Source organism: Netta rufina (assembly GCF_964035555.1).
Source record: "Netta rufina genome assembly, chromosome: 11".
In the NCBI taxonomy this organism is placed as follows: Eukaryota; Metazoa; Chordata; class Aves; order Anseriformes; family Anatidae; genus Netta; species Netta rufina.
The window spans coordinates 6,779,272-6,806,360 of NC_140134.1; the positions used below are offsets into that span (position 1 = coordinate 6,779,272).

At 39.4% G+C, this 27,089-nt stretch overlaps 1 protein-coding gene across 2 annotated transcripts in view; it reads right to left on the reverse strand.

The window, feature by feature from the left end:
* Positions 1 to 22,587, reverse strand: part of OTUD7A (OTU deubiquitinase 7A) — a 40,054-nt gene extending 17,467 nt beyond the window's left edge. For both annotated transcript variants that reach the window (XM_084293236.1, XM_084293235.1), the window contains exons 1-4: positions 22,476 to 22,587; positions 18,416 to 18,570; positions 8,309 to 8,491; positions 4,820 to 5,038 (exon numbers count right to left, since the gene is read on the reverse strand). In XM_084293236.1, coding sequence (XP_084149362.1) covers positions 4,820 to 5,038; positions 8,309 to 8,491; positions 18,416 to 18,566 — 553 coding nt within the window. In that variant the 5' untranslated portion in view covers positions 18,567 to 18,570; positions 22,476 to 22,587. The remainder of the gene's footprint in view (positions 1 to 4,819; positions 5,039 to 8,308; positions 8,492 to 18,415; positions 18,571 to 22,475) is intronic.
* Between the last annotated feature and the right edge of the window lie 4,502 nt (positions 22,588 to 27,089).

Below are 27,089 nucleotides of genomic sequence, written 5' to 3' on the forward strand. Positions count from 1 at the left end.
AAAAGTCCTCTCCAGGTCTATTACCTAGCAATAAACAATTGGAGACACACAAAATCACGATATTGCCCTTTCTTTGCAAGGCACTTATGACTTAATGCCAACAGAATCTAGTATCCCTGTAGCCAAAAAGATTGCCAACTTGTATTCTGATATTATCCTAGTCCTGCACTATGTACATGTATTACACATCACATAATGCAAAGCATGTATTGGCTCTCCCTGGAGAGGAAGAGCACCACTCCCTTATTTGCAGGGCCCAACAAGAATCAAACATGCTGATATAGAAGCAGCTACACAGCATGTATTATATGCAAAGAAGGTAAGCTGTACCTCAGAGGAAGTTTTTTAAGCTTTGGAAGAAAATCACTACCTTAAAATCTAGGATCTGATGACTTCCAGGACAAGTTGCAAACATGAAAAGCTGCCCTATCACAAACCCACCACATCTATAGTCATGAATATGAACTAGCTTTTTCGACAGGTTGAAAGAGCTATAACTAGAAGAAAAGGAAATAAGAAATATTTCTCTGCCAGCTATTATGAAACACAGCTTTTGCCCAGGATGTTCCATGCTGGAGTATTATTAATAGACACTAGAAGGGTTTATGTGTTATTTCCATAAGCCTGCATATTTTATTACAAGTCACAGGTATATTGCTTCTTGTTCCAGGATTTACAGGAAGAAAAGCACCAAAAAGATTCTAGGCAGTTATATGACGTGAATGGCTCAAAAAGAAGGCAGTGGAGAACAGCAAATGCATGTCAAGCGTTAATACGGGCCAGGCTTGCTTTTAATATCAGCCCCTGCTGCCTTACATACTGGCATAAGGTAAGAATGCATGACGTCCTCTAAGCAAAACTCCATTAACAGTGTAAGCAAGAAAATAAAAATATGCAACAGAAGTTATTCTGCTTTTTGATTACCCCATAAAAATGCTCATACTGTGCTCCTTTCCCATCTACTAGGGCCAATTAAAAGTATTCATTGCCCCAGACATGCACAAGGTTGTAAGAACACACAAAAAACAAATTCAAAACAAACATTAGCTTAACATTGAAAACCTCTATAGAAATTCTGCAGAAATCCTTTGCTCCCTCTTCACTTTCTCCAGTCCATATTCTTAAAAACCTACTGTTCAACTAAATGTCTATAGAGACATTATTTATTATTATTATTTTTTTTTTTAGAATTAAAAACCGAAAAGTTACAAAGACTTAGTAAACAGCAATTTAATAAATCTCTCTTGCACAGGAAAAGGAAATCTGACAAACAACGAGCCCTCTCTCAAGCTCTGTATGACTGGGCATTCTGTTGGTCTCTTCTCAGAAATTCTACATTTCTGTATTCTACAGAAATAAAGTAGAAATTTCACAGAAGTAAAACCGAGCAATTAAGTAAGTGCTTCGCTTTTGCTGATGTGCAAACAACACAAAAGCTGCTGACCGGAATGGGAATCAAGTCATAAAATCTGATGGCACAGAAACATGGAAATAAGTGTAAGCAGCTATGGATACTGAGCTCCGGTCCAGTCTTACTAGCTTTCTCCATCTGTTTTTCTGTGACGTTACTGCATTTCATCCTACTCTGTGATACAGTATTTGTCATTCATATGAGAACTGAATTACGTAAGTGTGTATTTCAAGCCTAGAAAGGAAATGAATACAGTTCTCTTGTAATTATAGTGGTTGCTATTCTAGCACCCTGCATAGACTGTGTGAAAATCTGCTAAAAATTCTGGGACAGACAAATATTTTTACAGCCTGAAAATACACCTCTTTTTTTTTTTTTTTTTTTTTCTTCCCTTTTCTCTTTTAAATCAAAGCTTAATTTTTAACAGTTTGAAATTAAGCACTTCCAGAACTTTGAGGTATTTGTTTCTGGGGAAGTAAAACCCAGGCAATATATTACTGTTTATTTTGACCACAGCTGTATTACTTGCTTAGTAAAAAATAGTCTTCAAGTTCATACAGTTTAATATTTATAGTTACATTTCAGGAGAGCAACAGAACTTTTTTTTCTGTTCAGTACAAACCCTGTGTTAGACCACTTATTGTAGCCATCCTGCTGCCTACATTATGGATTTCTGAACTTATCAGTACAGCAGTTCTGTGCTTTATCAGTACCTCCCATCCACCCTAGCAGCTTTCATAATCTGTTAGGCTACACATCAGCTGCTCACGCTGAACACATGTATGTAAAGGAAATCAACTTCCTGCAGCAAAATATTTGGAATTATGTGATTCCTTTCATGCAGACCTCATTTAAGATTATCACCACCCGAGCCATTCTCCATGAAAGAACTACCCTGACTGCTGCAACAGCATCCAGATCAGCCTGTACACACCCTGCTGCCTGGCCTCATTGCAGGCAATAACGACCAGCTGAATTTCTATGATGCACAAAAGCCCCAAATGCTCTTACAAGTGCACTGTGAATCCTAATATATAAGAGAAAAGAATCAGAAAGCAATCGTAAATAGTAAAGCATACACTGCAGTAGCAGAGAGTAGGTAAAGCATTCTGCCTTTACTGGATCTTTCCTTGCTAATCTGACACAGCATTAATGAGTAGAACAGGAGTTTTGCTCTGTTTCTGTACAGGTAGGAAGCAACCTGAATATCCTTTTACATATAGATACAATGGCAGCAAGTGCCTGAGCATCTAAAAAGAGAATTTTAAACCTTTTTTTTTTTTTTTTTTTTTAAATAGACGCCCAGCTCATCTGGACACTTCAGACAAAATGTGCTAGTCTATTATTTTTGCTATGTTTTGTGAATAGTAAGCTACTCTGTGTTCCTAACAAAGCTCCTCCTTCTCTTGCCTAATCAGCTTTTTTTCCTCCTATTGAAATTCATGCCCTTAAACCAGAACAGAAGCACACACATCTCTTTTCCTTTAACAGTTATCTCCAGCCTTAGCTACTGAAGCTTCAAGAGCTTCAAGTCCCATTTTCTTTGTCATCTTCATCTCTCTTTTTTCTTTTTTTCTTTTTTTTTTTTTTTTTTTAAATAGATTTTGGCCCTTTGCTGGGAATGCACCTTATTCACAAATATTTTGATGTAAATAACCAAAGCATAGTCAAACTGGGCCCTCTGTTGGTAGGAGACAAAATGTCTCATTCTGAATGTCTCATTAATTCATGTTCTTCATTTCAGACAGTATGTCTATAATAGGCATGAAATTAAAGGAAAAAATATTTGCATGTCTTAAATACAGACAAGTCAGTTGTTTACGTGAAGTCTTAAACTTTTTTTTTTTTTTTTTTTTTTTTAATATTCGGTTCCTGTTTAACTAACTTGAACTGAAGAACCGCGTCCCAGAAGTTCTAATTTACTTGAATGAAATGCTCACACAAGTAAATTAAGTCCACAGAGGTTACAACAATACCTGTGATCAAAACTGCAAGCACAACAGTCAAAACAGCCTCCTCTTCAGCTTTCCAGAGGCTCTCGGAAAAAGACACCTTCACAATACAAATAGTACTGGGGGGACTCTCAAGCTTCACTCAGTGTACTAACCAGCGTCAGGATCTTGCTGATTTTCCCACTTTCATAATATTTTATAAATAGCCAACAGAAGGACTTCTGTAGTGTGAATCATAGTACTGCCCCAATTAAAGCAATGTGAAGAAATTAATAATTCATTCTAATTGTCAGAGAGATTTGAGAGGAATGCTCAGAGGCAGGGAATTCTCAGTAGTTTTCAGTGGTGTAATCTTATAAATGTGCCTGCTTTTCACCTGTTGCAGTGGTTTCGGACACAAGATCAGGAGATAAGACTGCTGCTCCCCACTTCCTTACCTGTCTTTTCTACATTAAATGCCTGATCTGCTTACGAAGAAAATCCTGGACAGCTGCATTTCAGAGTCTGATGTTTTGAGGCAAACCATCACTGACTACTGGCTGCAGACCAAAAACCTAACCTTCTCCTTTCTATCTCCTTTTGTTCTGTATTTGTAAAGTTTGTCCATTGTCCCATCTCCTAGCATGCAAGCACTGGGATCTCAGTCCTACCGCACCTGCCCACATGATTTTTTGGACCAATGCATCTGTCCCTGTATCATCCAGTCCCTAAATTATATCACACATCTCCATCCTCTGATCTGTGGTCTCTCTGCAAGTTCCACTCTTACAGGCTTAGATGCATTTAGTTACACCATTTTAAAAAGAGTCAATATTTCAGTGAATACACTGAACGTTCACTATATAGATGTGTTCATTTCATGGTTTGTTAATAAATCTTGTATTTCCTGGGGCACAGATAATATTAATTTTAACTACATTTTCTTCAAATCTTTCAAAATGACTTAAAACTTTACACTACTAATAAATCTGAATTAAAATCAGAATTTCACTTCTTTCACAGCAATAATGAAGTATTACTTTAACGATCTTCAGTTCCTTCTTATGGAACCAATAATATATGAGATGTATATTGAAAAATGTTTCTCAAGCTACAATAGAACTTGAAGATGTTTCCTTTGTTAGTCACTGCAATATAATTTCCTCATGAGCACTAGAAGCACCATCCCCCTTGACCACTCGCCTTTTTCTATTGCCCGACCTCCCCATCAATCCCTCCTTTCCCTCCTCCCACACCATCTTTGTTTTATTAAGCAGATTTGACAGTTTTCTTTATAAAGCTTTAAGAGAAATAGAGGATCAGGGTATTTGTCATTTTGCAGAGCAGACTGATTTCTTTTAGTCTCTGACATTTATTTCCCATGTGGAACGCACAAACTCCAGAAATGAGGCATCATTAGGAACATCAAAGCAAATGTCAGATTGCCCGGCTGCTGACATCTGAAGTCCTTACCCACCTGCTTGCTCCAAAGCAACCATTGTAGCCTGTTCAATTAAGTCACGTTCAATGAAGCTTCTGAAATCTTCACTGTACACGCTAAGGTCTGGTAGCTGGAATGTGTAGATGGGCATCTCCAAAGGGAACTGTTCATTGCTGCACTCATTTGCTACATGTGATCGAGCAAGAGAGACTATGGCTGAGCTGGCGTGAGAAATGCCTCTGGAAAGCCGCTTCTCTGTAAAGAAACCAGAAAGATGATACAGCCTGTGAGACTACACTGAAAACCATTCAGCACCAAAAGTCTGGTGAATGCCTATTCATTTCACTTGGGAATGTATTCTGCTTCTTGTTTGTTTCTGTTTTGGGGTTATTTCACTATGGCAAAGGATTACTTAGTCATGATTACAAATCCCTATGGCATGTCTTCTAGCAAAATAGACAAAACAGTAAAAGTAAGGACATGAAAGATGACCACTTCTATTTAAAAAAAAAAAAAAAAAAAAAAAAAAGCTGGAAAGTTTTTGTTTGTTTGTTTTTTGTTTCCAAAGATGTATCAGGAGAAACGTTTACTGGCAGATGGACAAAAATTTGAGAGTTCTAAGCATTATCTGATTGACTTGTGAATGTAAAATATAGCACTCTACAATCAGTTCATATCAAGTGCCACGCTGTTTTAATCTCAGGACAGTCTATCTGAACACAAATTTTCCATCATTATACTGAACTTAAGACAAACTCAGTTTTTAGGCATGTGTTTTGTGGTTGTTTTTTGTTTTGTTTTGTTTTAAATCCTGATCCAAGGAAAAATACACAGTTCAAAAAGAACAATGAAAATAACAAGTCTAGTATACAGGAATGATATTTTATCTAAAACACTCAATCTAATGTCTTATGATTTATTGAACTTCTTTACTGACATATGCCACATACGGAACAGCCAGTAATGGGTTGATAATGCAAAATAAGCATTGTAATGTCAAAGGGACAAAATACAACTATTGTGTCATTTTAGTTTACTGCGTGTCCTCAGTTCAGGTACCAGCAAATGGGTAACAGAAAAACTCACGTACTACATTAACACTCTGCAAGTGTTTAAACCACAAATCATTCAGTTAAAACTGAGAAATATTTTTGAACATGGGAAAACTACAAACTTGTGACAAACTACAGACACACTGTACAGTCACAACAAGTAAAAGGTTTCAGATAGCAGTTTTAAAGGAAATTAGTTAAACTTCAGAAAGCAATTTCATTTTTTAAATAGACAAATTGTAACATTGCTCGGTTTTTCTGACAAACTGCCTACTACAACAGGTGGGGGTGAACGAGATTATGGTTTGATTTGAATTGGTCATTTAATTCTTATTTTACAAGACAAGATTAGCTGTAACGTGTAGAATATTCCTCTACAAAAAAGAGTATTTCCAATTCTGCAATCAAGTGAAAGCATCATATTTTGCAAAATATTATATTGGTACCTGAGACCAACAACTTTTTTTGTTGTGTGTGGGGTAATGCCTTCAGCTAACATCTGGTTGTGTTAGCTGATAAGCATAAACTGATGACAATTCATTAAGGAGGAATAGTTGCCTTTCTTCCTTTTGTATTGTAAAGCTTCCATGGAACAGCTCTAATTCCATGAAAGCAGTTTAACTTTTGGATTAAGAAGTTTATTTAACAGTTACAATAAAAGCGGCTTATAAACTGCAAGATGCAAGCCTTTTCCTTCTTTTGCTACATGTTTTGGCCAACACCATGAAGCAGCCTTATTAAAGGATATTTATATTACTCTGTGTTCTCTGCAGGGACTGAAGCATTTCTGTTGATTGAGTCCACGTGCTGTCCTTACGCCAGCACATTTCCTTCATCACACAAGAACTCCACCCAGTTGTTCTGGGGTATCATTTCACAGTGATGCAGAAACCACTGCTAGAGCATTTCCTCAGATGCCCAGAGGAAGTTTCCCTCTGTTTAGTTTCTGGCCTGTACTCCTGTTTATATCTTTTAAAACTGAAATGAACATTTTGTACCCGCTTGGGATTTATGTTCATCAAATGCTACTGGTCTTCTCTCTCAGAAGTTTAACATTGAGCATAAAGTTTCTTTCTGCACCTGAGGAGTGGCACTCCTTAGAACCACAGTCCTGTTGCCTTTCTGTGCTTCAAAGAGACTGACCTCAGGCCTGCCAACAACTTGTACTCATTCTATCCATCCTTAACAGTGGAGATTAACCTAAACTGGTCCATCACAAGATCCTCCTTTCCCTTCACTGCTCCTCCCAGAACATCCTCCTCGCTCCAATTTCGGAGCTTTAGTCAGAGATGGCTCAATGATCATGAAGAAGTCATGAAGGATTTCAGTTATGCACCAAGGTGGTAGCAAATTTACTGTCAGTCCAGATGTTTAAAGCCAAGCTTACACCACACTGCCTACTACTGACACAAAAATTTCAAATAGACATTTCTGTGTAAGACTTGACAGTTAGATCCTAATGAGGATGGAAGCAAAGAGCTTTATCAACTACAGTGTGCTACTCTTCCTCCCTCTATCTGTATTAACTCACACTTTTAGGAGTCATAAGAAGCACTGCAGCTCCTTTTCTCCTGGTGGAATTTTGCTATTTAAAATAAAGCTTTGATGATACTTGTAATAACTGATGCCATTTCCTGTTTAATAGGAGGCAAGAGCTGGGAGAAAAAGGGAAGACTTTCTCTTCCTTCTAACGCCTGCATAGAAAGCCCTACTGAAATCACCAAGGTAGTGCTATTATGTCCCTACATGAGAAGCTGTCAGGCCTTTAGATTTACCTTAGTGCAAACTACAGTTCCTTGATAAAGTAGTATGAAAAAGAAATGCATTCCAACAGTCTGAGCAAAATAGGGGTCTGCAATAAAACCTATAAAGGAACTGCATGCAAGAAAGTAAATTCCAATGCTTATCATGCTGTACTGGAAATCAACTGCTTGAGGTAGCTGACTCACTTTTCTTCTTAAGGTTTAAGTTTCTATTTGGTGGGCTTGAGTAGGGCTGTTCTTTCTTCTGGAAAACCATAAAAGAACAAGAATTTAGAGCTGAAATTCATAGATTTCATACAGACTACTCACATACTATGAAAAAGAATGCAAAGGTTGAAATGCCAATTTAAAAATTTATTATTATTATTATTAACCTTTCTTGGTCTCATGAAGCACAGAAAACTACATCCAGTAGTGGTCTTTGACACCCTCTTATTAACTCCCTTTATGCATACCACAGGACTGCTTAGGAACAATTAATTTTTGTATGAATCGCTCATTAAAAACGTAATTTGCAGAGCTGAGGAAAAGCTCATGACAAGCAAAATGTGGAACACAGGGTCCAGTAGCAGCACTGCAAAGCCCATCACAGTGACACAGCTCACAGCCTGAAGGACGATGACTTCCAGCTCCGCACAGACAAGCACAACTCACCAGCAGACAAGCTAGAAAGCTGCTTGCCCCCAGAAGCCCCCAAGAAGAGCTCTTACCTTGAGCAATGTCATCCTGCCTCTGCAGGCAGGGCCGCTCAGCCTTTGTCACCTGAGGGGGCTGCTCTGGCTCTGGCTGCTTGCAGTGCTTGCCCTCGTTAAACACCTGTGGCAGGTTGGCGGTGTGCACCTGCCGGAGCTGCTCATAGTCACTCAAAGCAGCTGTCAGGTCCCAGTTTTTGCCTGCAAACAGCAAGAAGACATTCTGCTCATGTCTGTATGTGACCAGGCTTGGAACCTGGAAACATCTCCCCGTGCACGTAAAACATCAACTTCAACAGAGAAATCGTTCCCACGTAAAGCATCAGCAGGGAAAGAGGTTTCCTTGGATAAAAAATTTTATAGCTGCTCCTCCCCAAACAAAAATGCAGTTGATAAACACCTTGAAAGTACACAACAAATGGGCAAAGATGTGAACCTTTATTTTCTATTTTATTTTTCTTATATCTTATATCCCGTTGTGTTTTGTTTTGTTGGTTTTTTTTTTGTATGTGTTCTTGTTTTGTTTTTATTATTTATCTCTACAGAACCTGCAGCCTTCTGCAGCCATCCACTGCTGCACGTTTGCTTCAATTTTTTGCAATGCTTCAGCATTTCCATTTGCAGGGGCTGATCTGACCTTATGCTTTTCTCCAGCGCCCTGACCACACTCAGACATACTGACCGTCTCTCACTTGTGTCACATCCTTTTACATTCTTTACTGTTATTAAAAATTTCACATTCCAGAATAGATTTGTCTAAATCACTGAACAAACTAATAAAACCTCTGTGGAAGAGAATGAATTGTGTACAGACAACTCAGAAATTTAATTAAGCAGGATTTTAAACATTACCTTTTGCACAGATTTTTGATAAAACAATCCAACTAAATAACAGGGGTTGGTGAGGTGTTTTGTTTGTTTTTAGTTTCAAAGCTCTCTTGGAAAAGTTTGAGTGACCTCCTGGCAAGGTCCTGATTTCTTTCTGTCAGAAAATTTATTTCCATCTTACTCTGCATTTCAACAAGCTGATCAGCTTGAAAACTAAGATCTGAAAGAAAAGCACTAGGAACCTTGGAATTTTGCATTGCATTGGCTCAAGAATATCACCTACTGATTTTTTTTTTTTTTTTTTTTTTTTAGAACTCTCCTTCATAAAGTTAATAGAACTAGCATGACCCAGGCTTTGCAAGAGTGTTCACAGTGCTTAGACATCTTTATTCACCCTTATTTTTCTGCAATTAAAACTAGCCCAGAAATCAGGAATGGAGAAAAAGTGTCCAGTATTTTTTTTTATTATTTATTTTTTTTACCTAGTCTTTCTTTAGTCAAGTCTTCAGCTCCATTGTGCTGTAAGGACAAAGAGACCTCTTAATGCTTTACATGAGTAATCCTTGCTTGCTCCGAGTTAAGCACATGCTTCATCAGATCACACCTGACAGGCTTTACTAACAAGGATCAGGCCCCCATTCGGCAGCCTACACTTGTTGCACTGTTACTAGATCTTATGTTTTTCAGGTGATAACATTCAGGTGGCAAGACCTGAGTGACATGCTGTTACTTAGGCTTTTTTTTCTTTTCTAAAATAGCATCATTTAGTGGCATTGCAACAGTTAATAAATTCATTTTCTTTCAATTCTTAAAAACAGTCATCAGAGAAGGAGAGGACACTCATCATTAATTAGTAGGAATAGCAAGCATGCAATTACAAAGCCACACCCACAGCTTTCAAATATCCTCCTACTCCAATATGCTAAAAAGAACATTTGAAAGGTCACCAGCAATTCTTGGTACAATGATAAACAACGTGCCAGAAAGGATGCAATCTGAGAAGGAAAGATCTAAATAGGAAGGACCGCAGTGAAGGCCAACCTGCAACAACACCAACACACATGCAGGACTTCAGCAAAGGAAATTTTAAAAAGGGCAGGAAATGCAGCCTAAAGTTAAACAGGACCAAAAACATATAAGAAAAAGGATGCGGAAGGGGAAGGGAGAGGTTAGAGATAATTAAACAAATTGTGTTGACAGTTCAAGAACTGCTAGTGCCTGTATCTAAGAAGCAAAAGCAATAAAAGCATCCAGTAAGAATGAATGCGAAACTTTCACAAAACAATGAGAGAAAGTGACTTGAAAAATTACAGACGTTGTTTATATGAAAATAAAAATGAGGTCTGTAGAAGCACAAAAAGACAACACTGCTGAACTAAGCTCTGAGGAAGAGAGAGCATTGTTTTTCATAATAACAAATATAAGAAAGCAAAATTAGTATTTTAGTAAAATGGCAGTAAAACTAAAGTGAACACACCTGGGATTTATAACCATTCTAATTAAATACAGTATTTGCCCATCTACTTTACATTCAATGCCAGTTTTTTGTTGTAGTTAATGAAAAATCACATGTAAATGCAAGAGCATTTAGAAAACAAGACGACGATGACTGGAGAAATGGTACCAATAATGTAACATTTTTGCCAGCATTTCTTAAACATTTTACTGTCACTGTGCATATAATTTACTCATGAAGTTGAAAAAAAATCACAATCCCAGTAATACTAACACTAATGCAAAGCCTCCCTGCTTACAGAACAGGGTTGAAGGCTGTGAACTGCCTTGCTAGCAGACAAATCCTGTTTTCAATGGCATCCTGATCAATTCAAAACCTCCTGCAGAGTCACTACTTTGTGCCTCTCATAATCCCAAACATGCCATACCACGGTATGCAGAGGTGTTCTTGGAACAGCAGCTGTCCCACAAATGGGAAGTATCAGCTGTCAGGTGGGAGCAACAGCATCTCTTTTAGCCTGTGATTCTCAACCAGCATTTCACATGAGGCTGTTCTGTGGCTTGGTAGTAAAGCAATTAACAGGCACGTGAGCTTTCAGCAGGAATGAATGATTCATGCCGTCCTTCCCCTTATGGGGATACAAATGACCTGCACAGAGGTACAGTCTGAGATGTTTACAAATAACCAGACATAAATCCAGTGTTTGGCAGGCAGTATAGTTTTAAGTACAAAATCAAGGTTCTTATTTCATCAGTGTTCTGGGCCATCCTTCAGCTTAGATTTTGAGCAGTTAAGCATGTAAAAAGTAAAACTATTAATTTCTAAGTCATTGTCCTCGTTCCAAGAAGGCAGGCAAGAATTCTTAGCTGAAAGTGTTGACTGCAAGGCTGAGAGGAGAAATGAGAGAATTCTACCTTAAGAGCTCCTCATGAGCAACGATATGCCCACGATGGACCAATATGTGGTCAACTGCAGCAAGAGAGCAGTTTTTGTTCCTTGAGTTACATGGGTATTCAATTTCACAGGCGAATTCAAAAAGGCTGGAAGGCTGTGAACTGACTGAGCTCTCTAAAACACAGGAAACTCTTTAAAATTCTTCCTTTCCCTATCTGTCTCAACTTTGTCCTGTCTAGGTTTGATGTTAATTTCTGTGCTTGTATTACCCTGCATATTTAAGGAAATGGAAAATGTTCACCTTTGACACAATGGGAATTAAAAGCTGAGCACTGCTAGTGTATTTTGCCACAGACAGGACTTCTCCCTGAGTACTTGTATACCTGGCTGTTTTGTGAGATGCTGCTGGGAGACAGGATTCATAATTGCCAATAATTATGAGATCTTCTATCTTATTTAGGACCAAAAGGCAAAATTACAACATTTATATAACAGGCAAGACTCGGGAGCCCTTACTTAAATGTCTCAGCTGAACCATGACCAACTTCCATCTTTTTAATGCACCGTATGTTTCCAGCTGCATGTACTGGTGAAGTTACAAGAGCTATACTGAACTAGAGGAGTTCTGGCATTTTACCTTCACAGTTTTCTAGGATTTTTTTCATAGGACTCTCTCTAGATATTGTGACTTTGGATTACAGGTACAAGAGGCAAAGTTATAAGTGATATAAAAACAAACAAAATGTAATTCCAGGAACCAAGAAGTGGCTACAGAATACAGTAATACACCTTTCAACTGCAAAAGTTTTTACCTCTTCAGTTATTCCTAGCTCCTAGGAGCTCTTTTACCGGATAACAACGATTATTTATTAAACCTACAAGTCAAAAAAAAAAAAAAAAAAAAGATGAATAGATGAAAAGATGAATAAGCTAGAAAGGGTCAGAGAAATAGTAACCAATTTCTGTCCTTCCAGACTATTAACTGATTGTTAGTTTTCATTAACATAAAATGATCTTCATTTTGTGCCACTACACCAGTGGGCAATGATTAAAACTTCCCCCAACTTGACAGCCATTTAAGATGCGAAGTCCACCATCACCTTCTTTCCCCCCTAAGGAAGTCTGTTCTGCTAATAAAGCAACCCACAAGGTCAGTTCAAATCCCGTCATTTCTTCCTATTTGGCATGATGCAGGTTAGCAGAAATACTAACAGGCACACAGTAAGAGGAATTTTAGATTAGCTGTATTCCTTCTGAGAAGCTTATATGCAAAACTAGGTTAATATTAGACCATAGGATTTAAAATGAAATTTAGGTTTGTTTCTCAAATAAAATAGTGCAGCAAAGGACATTTTGTTAACATTTTTCTCTTTTCAGCTAAAATGCAAACTCACTCCAAGCTGAGCAGACAGCTGGAAATAACCATTTTGATCTCTGTGTAACAAGACATTGATAGCTGCTCAGCTTCCTCTTCCCTTTGCCAAGCCTTCCACAAGAGACTTATAAAAGGAACCGTCTGCGGGAGAGAGAATAGGAGGCTATTTTGGGGGAGTTGGTTTTGTACAACCACATGACAGTACTGTAAATTCCTCTCTCCGTTAATTACACGCTTTTCTTTGAATTCTGCTGATATACACTGTTCTCTGAGGGAGACCATCTATCTACTGCATCTCTCAATTTCCATGGGGTCAGTATCCTTTACCACAGACATTTCTTGACTAGGAAGCCAATCTCCTGATTTCTGTTAGCTGAACTACACGTTTATTACTTCAATTAAGTTCTACATAAAGCTGGAAATAAACACCAATTACTTTTATATATCTCTGTTACACTTCACCATTAAACAGTCAAGCAGAAAAACAAAGGTATAATCATTTATACAAATAAGTGCTGAAAGTGATAATTTATATAAATGAATGAAAATATTTCTACAGGTAAAAGCACAGCTTTTTAGCTAAATATACTATTTTCAATGCAGTTTGGTATCTTTCTTATTTTATATTTGAATTTCACAAATCCCTCAGTTTCTGGTAGTTGTCTATACTGTTGGCATTTTAACATACTTCCTCCTATGCGTTTTCCCTTATCACTTAAAGAGCCCTCCACATTATCAAGAGATTGTTGCTGTGCACCTGCTGCTTCTGGAAGCTAACAATATGATAACTGATTTATTTGTGATCTTCAAGTTCCTCCACACCTACACAGAAGGTCAAAATACAGAAGGTCATCATTAGAGTTTTAGATCAGACAGCCATGAAAAATTCTCCAATTATTTTTGTTTTCATACATGTAGCAGCAAAAGGCAAGTGCATGCTCCCGGCACAGTGGAAGTAAAAGACTATTTCAGATCATTGATTTATCTTCTTTTCAACTCGAATCAGAAAGGAAAACAGGAAGTATGATACGTTTTTTTCCACAGACTTCTTATGTTTTTAAAAATCCATTCTTATATCTAAGGTAAATCTCCTCATAGATCATCCCTATGCTGCAGCAGACACATTAAGAGAAAAAGCCGGCTATTGAATTCAGCAGTGAGTATCATTATTCTCACAGAATGCAACTACTAGTGCTTAAGCAGAATCATTTACGCTGATGTACATCAGTGCACAAGGAGCATACCTCTGAATGAAGTTACAGGCTCAGTACATGCTTTCGGTGATCAATCACTAAGCACTGAAAAATACAGTGGCGGAAAGGCAAGTTAGTACCAAAACCAGAGACCTGAAATTGTGGCATTGGTGACCGGTACAACCAAACAGCAAGAGAGGCAGAGTTCCCAAGTGCTGAAGATTGAGGGGACAGATTATTAACTAATCTAATGAAGACAGTGTAGGTCTTAATTACACAGAACATTTTCAGGCAGGTTGGCTGAATAAATCAGTTTTTGTTTGTGACATCCCCCCCAGCTCCTATAGTCTTTGAAAGAATAGAGACAAAATCTCAGGTTCCTAGGAGATGTTTTTGATACAGAGTGATCTGCTTCAAGCCTGAGTCCTGAACTATCTCAATGTCTAATATCAGACCCAGTTTCCATGTCCTCAGAGTCAAATGCTACTCAGAGAGCCGAGCAACTGTTACAGTCATTCTACCTACTCTGTAATTTGCTGACATATGTGGTGCTCATATATTCTCCTCAAGCCACAGTTATTTATTATCTGGTACAGTCAGCAAATATTTTTTGGTGTCCTTCTATTTCCATAGGGATACATTAATTATCCTTTACTAGTCTCTTAATTATTAACATAAAAACATCAGGATTAATGATGTCTTGGAAATGCCATGAATTTGAAGACGCTTATCTGTAGATGGCCAGGCTCTCTAAAGTTATTTCCCATTGGGTGTTTACTTCAAAGTCTCTATAAGACTAGAGAAGAAGGTACTAATTGCTGTCAAGCAAGCATCCCCCCCCCCGGAGTCCTAAACAACAAGGAGGAATACTGCTAAGTCTTGTAATCATAACCAAGCTGACGGAACAGTGCTTCCAATTTTAGTAACTCAGCCATAATAGTAGCTAAGAGTTTTACCAGTGTTGATAAAAAGCTGTTCTTGTAACTGAAAAGAATGATGAAAGTAACCTGGCTGGTCCAGAAAACACGCTGAAAACACCTTCTCTTGTTGCAAGCTTTACCCTCTGAAAAGAATGGCAGCAATGCAGATCTGCAGTGCTTGATGTAAAGGTTCCTGAGGCATAAGGACAACTAGTTAATGCAAACCAGGGAAAGTCTCAGAAAGTATTTGCCAGTCCAGTTTCCTTATTTTTAACCAGTATGCTGTGAGGTTCCTACGGATTTTTGGTTTGCAGGTGATAGCCACGTCTAATGACCTTTTACTGATCCCTCTTCACAGAACTCACCTGTTTGCAAGAAAGTTTTGAAAAACCAAAGTGTTTTGGAATAGTCAAGCTACAGCATTTACAAATGAATCAAGTCATAAACCTTGCCACTGTTATACTGAACTTGGAAAAAGGCCTTATTGTTTTCAACATTTGTACACAATTGAATTTTAAAAAACACTGAATTAATAATAACATATAGGTCTGTGACCTGTTAGAGTTTCTTAGGCAGAACTATGAAAAACAAACCCATTTTTTAATTTTAATGCGGCTTTTTTAAAGTTATTTTCAGATGCACATGGCAAAGTTCTCATACTTTGACTTTTTGTCTGTGAAATGAGAACTCCATGAAAGTTAAGCAAGTACACAGAATTCTAGAATTGCTAACTTTAGAATGTCACGGTGGGCACAGACTGACCACAAGCTTCCCGTGCAATCCCAAGGCAAACTTAGCCAAAGATACAAACAGCAGCATATGTAATGTAATTGCAAAAAGGCAAACTTTGCTCTCTATGTAACACTAGAAAGGTATATACCCACAAAGCCAAAGCATTTCTTTCTATATTGCTTTGCATGACAGAGAAAATACAGAAACAGAAAGTGAAACTTGGAAATCCATGTTTAGCTTATCAAAATTAGATAGAAAAGAAACTTAATTACACCTTTATTATTGTTTTATGATACTAATAGCTGGTAAAAAGAGCTAGACACAAATTAGAACCAAGTCAAAGTTTATAAAAATATGAAAGGATTGAAAATATCTTATTCATCTCTCTAAATCTTCATTTCAAATTAAGAATGGACACTTCATGGAGAGTGTGTCAAATCCAACAAGCAGAATGTTTTGGTCAGACAACAAACTGTGCTCAATGCAAAGCTCAACAGAAATAAACTGCAGGGATCATACCAGATTGTCTACACAATAATGGAATTCAAAAAAAAAATTCCACAAAAGTCAAAGAAAGGACACGTTATTAGAAATGGCTCTGAAAAAGAAGTGAACCTTCCATAAGAAGCACAATTTGAACATTCAGTCTGAGCACTTAGTAAGAAGAGAATTTGTGAGCAGATCAGGAAGAGGGAAGGGCTATGCGGTCCTACTAAAACTTGTGATTATATGGAAATGAAGGTCTATACAAATAATCTTTCTTCACTTAAAGTTCTCTATTACAGATGTCTGAGGAATACAAATTACAGGCAAATCTTGAAACTTCTCAAAAATGTGTACACCTGTTTTCAAATTCTTAATTGAAGTTAGTTTTCTGACATCATAATTCCAAGACCAGGCGTAGGACATTTGCAATAGCTTTGTGCACCATCACACTGGAGGTTGCCCTTCTGAATATTTTTCATCTTTACGAAGCTATTTCATGGCTTTCAGCACTGCTCAGAGAGTCCATAGCACAGAGAACACAGGTGTGCATTTCAGAGCTCTGGAAGGAAGGTCTACAACATTGCTTGGACATGACTTTGAAGTCCTCCTGACCCCAGATCAGATGCAAACCTAACAGCTCCATGAGCACTCCACAAACTGAGCTACACAAGGTTGTGACATTATCTGCATTTTATCTGGGGAAAATATATGATTCTAGCGAAATATATGATTCTGTGATTCTAATGATATCACAGTAGCCACAGTACAGCAGCATGCCAGCAAGAGGCTGTTAACTTCACACTGCAACACCTGCACACCAGGACAGCTACTTGGGACAGTAACAGTGGTGTCAGCATGGCAGTCTCTTGTGTGTCCTTTTTAGACAAGTGAGAAACCACTGGATAAATTATTGACCCACAGAATGAGACATAGCCAGCGTTAACAGCTGTTACACCAAATGCATCCATAACTACATGTGAGAAAATGTTCCTGTGAGCACATTCTTGTCCAGAACTAGCAGCAAAGCATTTTACCTTGATATATTCCTGTGTAGGAGGAAATAATTGGCACTAAATACATACGCCTATTAGCCTGTTCAGAAAATTAAATTGCTCATTCGCTATTTCTTTGTTAACATGTATGGTGTGAATTTATTAATCTCCACAAATTGAAAGTACAACACAGAAAAATACAACTATGTATTTATTTGGACTCATTATCCTTTATAGCAAGGAAAAGAAGTAACACTTCTGAATCACCTCTAATACATAGAAACGCTTTTCAAATTTTGGCAATTTTCTATCAGCCCAATAACTGACAATGTGTCGTGATACTGCTGAGAAAAACTTCATGGTGTTCCCCACAAAGAACTTCTAGCACAAATACTATAAAGTGCTTTTGCAAAAAGTAAATATATACCCAAATGTTTACCCCCAAAGTCTGCTGTGGTTGTTCAGTAATTACTTTGATTTAGCATAAAATTTCTTGAAATACACTAAGTTAAAAATCTTTCAGAGAAAAAGTCCAATGTGCATTTACCTAGCCCACAGAACTGCATGACACAGATACCACCAAATCATTTCTAACTTCCCATCCTCACAAATTTGGCTAGCTCACATCAAAAGAAATGGAAAAAAAAAAAAAAGAAAAAAAATCATTTAAAAATGCCTCCAAAATCAAAGATATTTTTCCACATTTAGAATTATAAACTTATACCAACTACAATAACATTACTAAGAACACTCAGTTATTTTTCTGATACAGCTTTTTAGATGTTTTCCAACCTAGGCATTTGACTCCCACACCAGTTCCAAACAGGCATGCGTATTAATCTGGGTCCCAAAAACATTTCTGGTTCCTTTCTCACTCTACACTAAGACCATCTCAGACTCAACTTGGCTGCTTTGCCCGGTGAGCCAAAACATTTACTGTACTTTTAGGCAGTTGGAAATTACAAAATTAAGCTACAGCCGCATTCCCTGGGTAGGATATCTTCATTTAACACATTACCATTAATATTTTTAAATTCTGCAGTCTAACACTAAGAATTTATTTTGTTAAGGCTTTTGCTGAAAACGCCTACTCTGATAAAATCTATAGTCAACTTATTAGGAGAGTTGGCTTAACTAACCAAAATACTAAGAAACGTCTGTTTCTAGAGGCTCGAGTTCTCTTTTTATTACTGGTTCTTGCTTTAAGAAAGCTGTGAAGATAGGAAATATTTGTGTCCTGAAAGCTTACCTTCCAGTAAGTCTCTTGCCAGACCCGGTTCTGCCCCTGTGGACCGAACAAAGTCTGACAGGACTGCATCCATATCAAGAGTCATGTGATCATCCAGGGATGCTGCCAGGCACGCAGCAGCAGCAGGACTCGCCGGTTGGCTAGAAGGCATCCATCTGCCATGGAGAAAAAGAAACAGAATTCGGGAATATATGCCAAATTGATGTAAATGACATTTTTCTTCTTTGCACCAAACAAAACTAATAAAAATGCTAAAACATTCAAGTTACTACATTAAAATAAACAGTATTTGTCATTCATCTCTGCCTTAGCATAGGAGCTGTTGATCACTTGCACTGTCTGCATGTTCTTCTGTTTCTGAACATTTCATATTTTTATTTTTTCTCATGTGCAGCTTCTAAGTAATTCTGCAACTCAAAGACTCCAATCCGGCAAAGCATAGGCATGGTTCATTCAAAACACAGAGATCATATCATTGCCTGTAAGGACAGAACTGTTCATATACTGAAGTTCAGCAAGCATTTAAATGTTTGACTAGTCTAGAGCTCTTTTTTGCCTTACTTACTAACATACATACAACAGAGTTCATTATCAGTTCTTTTATTTGTCTTGTCAATACCACTTCCATAATGCATAGTTTCCCCATTGCACTGTGTCTGGCTTGGATGCAGTTAATTTTCTTTACTAACTTCCAAATTTGTGACTAACATGGTGCTGATAGCACAGCAATATTCTGGGCATTGCTGAACAGCTCTTACACGGCATCACAGCTGTCTCTGTTTCCCACCCTGCCCACCCCAAGGCTGGGGGTATGCAGCCAGGACAGGTGCCCCCAGCTGACCAGAGGGATATTCCATACCCCGTAAATGTCATGCTCAGCGATAAAAGTGGAGGAGACTCTTTCCAAAGTAGCTGTTGCTTGGAGACTGGCTAGGCATCGGTCTGCTCGTGGGAGGCTTCGAGTGACAGTCTTTCCATTACTTGCTTTCCCCCCACCTCCTCTTTCCTTCATTTTAATTAAATTGCCTTTATCTTGATCCATGACTTCTTCCTCACTATTGCTCTTCCAATTTTCTCCCCCATCCTGCTGTGGGGTTAGGGACTGAGCAGCTGGTGGGTGCTCTGTTGCTGGCCAGGCTTAAACTCCAGGGCTTAATGACTGTTTCCTGCTTCTCCTCTTTACTGCGTTCTTTTCCTTACCTAGGAGACTTATAATAAAAGCAATGGCCTCAAGTCTAATCTGGTATTTGGCCCTTGTATTGCTGCCATCCCAGTACTCAGGGAACCATCTCACAGAGACAACTAACAATTACACCTTTCTGCTCTTCTCCACAAGCTATTCTGTGGGGAAGCTGCAAGTGGATGGCAACTCCCCCTTCTCCTCCAGGGTTTCCTGCCTTGTTGCAATGGCCCTCCAGTTTCTCAGACTTCCCTCTGTAACCAGAATGCTCATACTATGCAGAAACGTTACAGCTGTCATCCAGGTGAGGGAATTACCACTTGGCTGCTCTGACACTGGGATACCAAGGCCCAATCACGAATGACAGGGCCATTAGCAGCCAGCATCCTATCTAAGGGCTGGGGAATCAGCAGCAGGACCAGAAAAGGGACAACAATCTTCAGTCTCTGCAGACAGCTCCTGATGAGTGTGAAGGCAAAGTCTCCTCTCAAGGAAGACCTTGCCAACTAGCAAGGCAGATGGACCACAGCAGAGGAAGGTATCCAGCGTCTGAGGCAACTGGCAGCGCTGGAGGTGCTTTACAGCAACCGGGGCAACAACCAGTTCTCCAAGGAACCATAGGAAGTCCGTGTCACAGAAGTTTGTATGGAACACACTGACACCATCGGCCAGCCCCTAGTGCAGACACTGAGGTTCCACCTTGGTGCACGAGGCTGGCCTGCCAGCGCCAGTCAAACAGAAAATCTTCCTCCCTGAACCTGTGCGCCTGCACCTACCCACAGCTACAAGGCAGAGATTTTGGAGCACCACCCAAAGAGGTGACTCATGCTGAAGAGGACTCACTGTACAATAAGTTGTCAGAAAAAAAGAAACAATATGCTCATAACCAATGGATCCTGTTGTATTGTGAGAAACCACACAGACTAAGCTGAAGCGTTTAGTTAGTGCTTAGCTGCTGGCTGGGTCAACCCACCACACTCACTTTGTACTTTTGGATAAGGAATTCACTTTTTCTCCTGTTTCTTCCGAAATAATGCTCTGTTTCTCACATAGCATCAGCAAACAACATTTTTCAGCTTCTGCAGCAGCTTTCATTTCAGAGCACTTCTTAAAAACCTCTCTTAGAAAGCGCAGCAGTAGCGCCTTTTCCATATAATATAATGACAACCACAGTAAGAGAAAGCTGCTCCCAATCCAATGGCTATGCTCCTGTTCACCAGTGCAAGTCAAATGGTTCTGCCCAGACTGACAGATCGAAGCCCTCTCCAAAGGTACTATGAGACTGAGCTCCTGTCACTTTCTGGGAAAAACAACAGCGTGACTTTTTGCAGAATTCCTGAATCATCATAATCAACTCTGCACCAGGCTAAGACCCAGCCTGTACAAACCATGACCTGTCAGTACCTTTCCACTTTTGTGCTGGATTCCCCCTGGCCCTAGTAAATCTCAGCAAGACTCCCACAAAATAACTGTTTTGGAATATGCTGTACATTGCTTTTTAAAAAGAAAAGCTTAAGTGTACATGTATAAAGGTGCCAAGTACAAACTATGTGACTGTCATACATAGTCAATCACAGGTAAGCAGCCTTCCTCAAGTTAATAAAGCTCAGTCAGGTAATTTTCAGGCCAACAGTTCTACAGAGTACAGCGAACACCGCAGCTGAGGATCAGGTATACATCTAGCCTCCTCTAGTGCAGTATCTCTATAGCTGAATCTTCAATGGAGAAATCATCTCCACAAAGCGAATCCGCAACAAATAAAGCACTATAAACTCTTGGTCCAAAAGAGGCTTTGCTAGGAGAGGCGGAAAGGAAAGGCCTGGCAGGATTTCACTCTTCTTCTCCTGATTGATGCAATTAGAGCACTAGTTAATGCAGTTAGGGTACACAAAGGTCTTTACTGCTTTTACCCAATATTTCTACCTAATGCCAGCCCTGACCCACCCATCTATCCAGGGCTCTCTGAAGTTCTGAAGCAGTCGCTGTGTAATACCAGCTCAATCACAAGAAAAAAACAAAAACATTTTCCTGCTTCCTTGTCCAAGCAACAAGCCCCAAGGCCAAGTGATGCACTGTTTTAGCCGCTTGCTGCAAAAATCAGCACGGCACCAGTGCATCACCGTGCTGGGGGGCTACAGGGGCTCTGTGAGGAGAGGGGGGCTGCCCTGGGCCACACATAGCCAGCTGGAGCCAGCGCAGTAGCGACCCAGGGCTGGGCACAGCCGAGCCCAGCAGCCACATCGTGGTGCCTGTCTGCAAACGCTTTCCATCCAGTTAGACGGTTGGTTTTGGAAGGAAGAGGAGAGAGAACGAGAGAACGAGGTGATGTTTCTGTAACTTAGTAATTTTGCTTTATTGACAACCAATACTGTAGTTACTGTGCAATTTTCTCCTATGTTTACAAACAGTCTGGCAGGGGCAATCTTACTTACCAGGGTGCTCAGAACCACCTTCAGACCCATCAGGAAGCAGATAATTTCTTGCCTCAAGTGAAACATAACACAATGTTGGCATGGGAGCCTTTGTTGTCAAATCCAGGGCTAACAGAAACATCTACCCTATTGGAACTTGTACTTGCCTTTTTTTTTTTTTTTTTCCTGAAAAAAAAGAGAACTCTAGCCTTCTAGGCAATGTTCTCTCCAAATAACAAATAAAAATTAAAGTGGTTGCTTCAAGAGCAACTGGCGCTAGACATGCTAGTAACACAACTGACATTCAAAACCAAGTTATGCTAAAGGTATCTCTATACTTCTGCTCTGCCTGCATTGCTGTGGAAATAGTGCAAAGCAGAGCAAACAGGATCAAGTTAAATGATACATACTTAGGCAAAAGCACGGGCCTTCCTTCCAAGCTTGTTATTCATTATTGGTCACAGTTTACCTTTAAACATGAATTAGATATTTCCTGTTGACTCCTCCTCACAGGATTCCTCCTCAGCTGCAACTTTGCCAGGTGCCAAGGGTACAGATGAGCATGGAGGTTTCCTACCAGGAACAGATGATACTGGCGCTTGCTTGTAACACAGCTACAGAGAAATAAACTGTGGGAGAAAAAAAGCAAGCAGTTGATTTCGCAGTTCCCCAGAAGTAATGCAGTCCTTTCCTAGTCCATTTCCTACCGTCCATATGAACACGAGGGGATGTACAACTCCTCAGAGAGCATCTCCCTACCAAAGCTGCTCCCCCATCCCGTGCTGTAATGAAACGGCGCAAGGGATTTGTGCACACACGTGCAAAACCAGATTCCTCCGATGTTTAGTTTTGGTGACATTGCTCAAAAACAGCAACAGGACTTCTTTAAAGTACATCATATCAGTCCAATAGACCTCAAAGTACTGCAATGAGGGGGATATAGTTACCATTAGAACACTAACCTAGAGTGTCTTACAAACTGACAGGTCAAACATGACTAAGTCCTGTGATTCCTCACTTTGACCAGGGTAACAGCTGGCATACTAGCCAGTGTCCCAGCTGATGGTTGTTAACTTCTTCAGGCAAGTTAATTACCTGACTATGGTCAAACTTAGACATTGGATCCCTTAGCAATTGCTTCTTTCTGCAAGTACGTACCCAGAAAAATATCCTTCCATCTCAGGGGGAAGGGGTCCTCACCATCCTCAGCCACGAGGGCTGTGAAGTCCAACTAATTCAAGATGTCTAGGAAATGGTTATGTTTTTCACTAGCAAATCAGATTATACTGCTGTCAACTCTACCCTTTTCACAGCTGGCTCTTACATTGGTACCTCTGTATGTTTTATACTTCTACTTCACACTTCTACATTTATGTAATTTATACTTTTATGCTAATTATACCATCGCATCATTACATTGGGGCTGCACTAGGAATAGCAGGGAAGGTGATCCTTTCCCTCTCTTCAGCCCTGGTGAGCGGCATCTGGAGTGCAGTGTCAATTTCTGGCTCCCCAATACAGGAAAGCCATGGACAGACTGTACCAAGTCCAGTGAACAAACTACACATCTGGATCACCATGAGACAAGAGAGACATTTCTAATAGTTAACAAAGCCAAAGCAGTAACAGAAGGAAGTCTAGAAATACAGAAAAGGCTACTCAAAACACAATGCTGGCACTTGAGCAGAGAGTATTACCTTAGCAGATCATGGCCAAATTTGGCATCAAAGCTTTGTAGCAACTGAAGCCCTTTCTCTGTTTCGATACAAATGCAGGACAATAATGCTGCTATTATTTGATATACAGACTCATGCAGAGATCCCCTGTACTAAACTGAACCTTACATCTATGCAAAAAGACCACGAGAAATATGATCCAATGAATTTCCTTCCCAACTACAAGATAAATCGTAACCAGCATGATGAAAACATATGGATCAAGCTAAAAGAACCTGCTGCAGGTGAATGATATAAAGCATTAGCTAATTTCAGATACCATTCAGAAGTGGGTCAGTAGTATAATGACTATTGATTTAAAATGCACCAGCTGGGCACTCAAGGACAGTCCCTATGTGTGGAGGCCAGACCGCTCATGAATTTTGAAAAGCGCACATCAGTCTTTAGTCAGTTCATGAGTTGCCTCAATATCGCTTTTATTTCAATATTTTTAACATTAGAATTGAAAAGACATCCCTTTAACAGCTGAAAAGAGGACTGAGCTCCACACATCTATGACATCAACCAGCACCTCAGAATTACCTCATGGTTACATGCCCGCCAGAAGCCAGGCAGTAACCAGGCTGACAGAAGCACATCACTCTTCACCCATCCCAGCAAAGGTCATGTAAACTGCCCACGAAGATCTTTCCTACAGATGAAGCTCCTTCTGGTAATGTATATAGAAAACTGATTATATCTGTGCATTTACAGCTGATGGGATTGTGTGTAACAAAGCCAGAGACAGCACTTGCTGTTTTATTGAGAAACAACAATAAAAAATGAAATATTATGCAAGTACTATGATATAATGATAAATAGCTTTGCACTTCAAAAAAATATGCCTTGTGTTAGGTGCTAAGGAACCACACCCGATGGAGACCTCCCAAATCCATGACAGTGTTGAGGAACAGTTTCTAGCTGAACACTCCTGTGCCTGTGCACTAACACTGCATGTCTCTAGGCCCTGAGTCCTCCAGCTGTGCTTAGAGCACCTGCACAAAAATATCTATGCTATTTAATTACCCCTGCTACTCATCAAACCTAAATTAACAGCACAACACGATTTAATAGTGTTGATTCAGACAGATTTGTCTGTAAGACGGAAGGGGGAATGCAGAAACATGTTAATGAATGCCGAAAACTGAGAACTGACCCACTGCTGATTACCTGAGGTAACACTGGCTCATCGGTTTGGGCTACTTCACAATGAAATAGGACATGCAGGGCTGTGCTGACTGGAACTGGACTCCTGCACAGTTTCCTGGCAAATTCAAAATTTCAGCACTGCTGAATTAAGTACATAAGAGACAACTAAAATTTCTGCTACACGTACAACTGAGGAGCAACCTGCTGTGGAAGCTCATTCCTCGCACATGGGCAACACCTCCCAAAGTCTTTACAACATTATAAACTGGATGCGGAAACTGGAAACTACTAAACCCATAAACAGCTCTACTAAAAATCAAATTAATTAAAACAAAGTCTCTAAATGTCAAATACTAGGCCTCCTAACTACAGCAATATTTTGCTGTACTAACTATACATACAAACTGCTCCTCTTTTTTATTTCATTCATCAGATGTTACCATTTCTAGTCACAATTAGCACAGAGGCAGGTGATCTGGCTGTTACTTGAACTACCACACCATGAAAAAAAAACTTTTACAAAAATCCAAACTATGCGCGCTCTACACTGAAAACAACCTTCAGAGTTGGTAGGTTCCTCCCTTTATAAATTTGAACTAGCCCTATTTTTATTTTTTTCCCCACCGGGAAGAGCTGTTTTCTTAGCTCTCTGGGATTTAAAGGGGGGAAAAATAAAAGTCTTTCAAAAATTACTCTCTTTGCCAGAAAAGTACTATTAGCTGTGAAAACACATCCAGATGGAATAGATTGCTAAGCAAGAAAAGGAAAGAAATTCCGAGGAAGCAGGTAGGCAGTGACTCAGTGCGAGCTGGGAGCTCAGCACCAGATGGCGACCAGGCTGGCTGTTCTCACCACATGCACCACCTCTCACCTGCAAAAGCACCACACCACCACCTTTGCTGCTGGTGGCTAGTTGAAGCAGCAATGCAACTTACACCTGAAATCCAACACACCCGTGGAGCAGATCTAACACACTTCCATGTTACACCACCTGTCATCTCCGAGTATGTATGCACAGAGGCATACGTCTATGTTTGCTGTTTTCCTTTCACATGAGCCACATATGATAAACGAAGAGCACTCCGTACTGAATAGAGATGAAAACTATTTGACCCTCAAAGCACGATGGAGACCTTGGCTTTCTCTCACTCTGTAGCCTAATTTCTTCCCTAAATAATTCCATACTTATACAATGCAAATATGAGAAGTAATGAAGGGGAAACATCTGTTGCATACTGTAAGAAAGAGCATTTTGAAAGGCTTTAAAGAAGAGGGACAGGTAGATCCTAAATGTTAAGATGGGTGAATAGGACCTGAAATCAAGTTAATGGAGTCCCATACATATCTGATCTCTTCTTCCTCTTGAAGTCCTGTCTCTTAAAACAGCCACTCTTGGAAGTTCAGCCTTCATCTGAATCTAACTTTGACCTCTTCAAAATCAAAGAGCTTTATGCAGGTATACAATATAAAAATACTTTTTTTTTCCAAACAGGTGCAAACAAATAGGGCTAATTAATGAAACAAAATCAAGTATGTTGAAACAAAACCCATGCCTAAGGAATACAAAGAGCTGTTGAAACAGAGGCAAAGAAGTGAAAGGAAAGAGTTCAAGAATGGACAAACATTCAGAAAGACAATCACTAAACTGCAACTAAAATCTTCAAAGGGCGAAACAGGCATCTCCAGCAATATGCCTGAACTCAAATCTCTAGGAAGCCAGTAGAAATACACAGACTGCTTTAAGCCCATTCTGTCTGTCCCCATCCCCACCTCCCCCTCCTTTTTTCCCCATTTTTATTTCCCTCCAGTGTGACAGAGCTAAATACCCCATTAACATTACTCACTCCTCTCAGCTGGTCTGGCAACATGCAGGCTAAGTGCAGACCCCTTGTGTTGAATGTTCATGCTCCTTTGATTTTCGGTAGTTAAGTCAGAAAGACCCCATTAGTGCACAGCTCCAGACTTTGCAAGTAATTTTTCCTGACATGATGTATTTGATGTAAAATGTCATAATTCTACCACCTTGACAACATCACTAAATTGAACCAATGCACCAAATGAAGTCATTTTTATTAGTGAAACATCTAAATTCTTTGAATTACGGTTTTGCAATTTTTCATTCTTTTCTGCATGTAAAACGTATTTACTTACAGTTTCACATGGACTTCTTTTTTTTTTTTCAGTAAGCCAGAGATATTTATTAGGTTATTACATTTCTA